This window comes from Mizuhopecten yessoensis, unplaced genomic scaffold (genome assembly GCF_002113885.1).
Source record: "Mizuhopecten yessoensis strain PY_sf001 unplaced genomic scaffold, ASM211388v2 scaffold3789, whole genome shotgun sequence".
NCBI lineage: Eukaryota > Metazoa > Mollusca > Bivalvia > Pectinida > Pectinidae > Mizuhopecten > Mizuhopecten yessoensis.
Genome location: NW_018405220.1, coordinates 1 through 667, shown reverse-complemented (window position 1 = coordinate 667; position 667 = coordinate 1). Strand labels below are relative to the sequence as shown.

Below are 667 nucleotides of genomic sequence, written 5' to 3'. Positions count from 1 at the left end.
AACAAGTCATACAGCACCACTGATCATCTCAATGAGTCATACAGCACCACCAAACAACCCAATACATCATACAGCACCATCGAACAACTCAATGAGTCATGCAGCACCACCGAACAACTCAATAAGTCATACAGCACCACCAATCAACTCAATACCTCATACAGCACCAGCAATCATCTCAATGAGTCATACAGCACCGCTGAACAACTCAACAAGTCATACATCACCACTTATCATCTCAATGAGTCATACAGCACCACCAAACAACCCAATACATCATACAGCACCATCGAACAACTCAATGACTAATGCAGCACCACCGAACAACTCAATAAGTCATACAGCACCACCAATCAACTCAATACCTTATACAGCACCAGCAATCATCTCAATGAGTCATACAGCATCACCGATCAACTCAATAAGTCATACAGCACCACCGAACAACTCAATGAGTCATACAGCACCACCAATCAACTCAATGAGTCACACAGCATCACCGAAACNCTCATACAGCACCACCGATCAGTTCAATGAGTCATACAGGACCACAGTATAACTCAATGAGTCACCCAGCAACATCGATCAACTCAATACCTCATACAGCACCACCGAACAACTGAACAAGTCATACAGCACCACTGATCATCTCAATGAGTCATACAGC

The 667-nt window shown here is 43.7% G+C and overlaps 1 protein-coding gene across 1 annotated transcript; it reads left to right on the top strand.

Annotated features, from left to right (window-relative positions):
• The first annotated feature begins 31 nt into the window (after positions 1-31).
• LOC110448017 (MAGE-like protein 2) lies at positions 32-559 on the top strand. Its single transcript, XM_021494045.1, has one exon. It carries the CDS (start codon positions 32-34, stop codon positions 557-559), a length of 528 nt encoding a protein of 175 aa, XP_021349720.1.
• Positions 560-667: the final 108 nt, after the last annotated feature.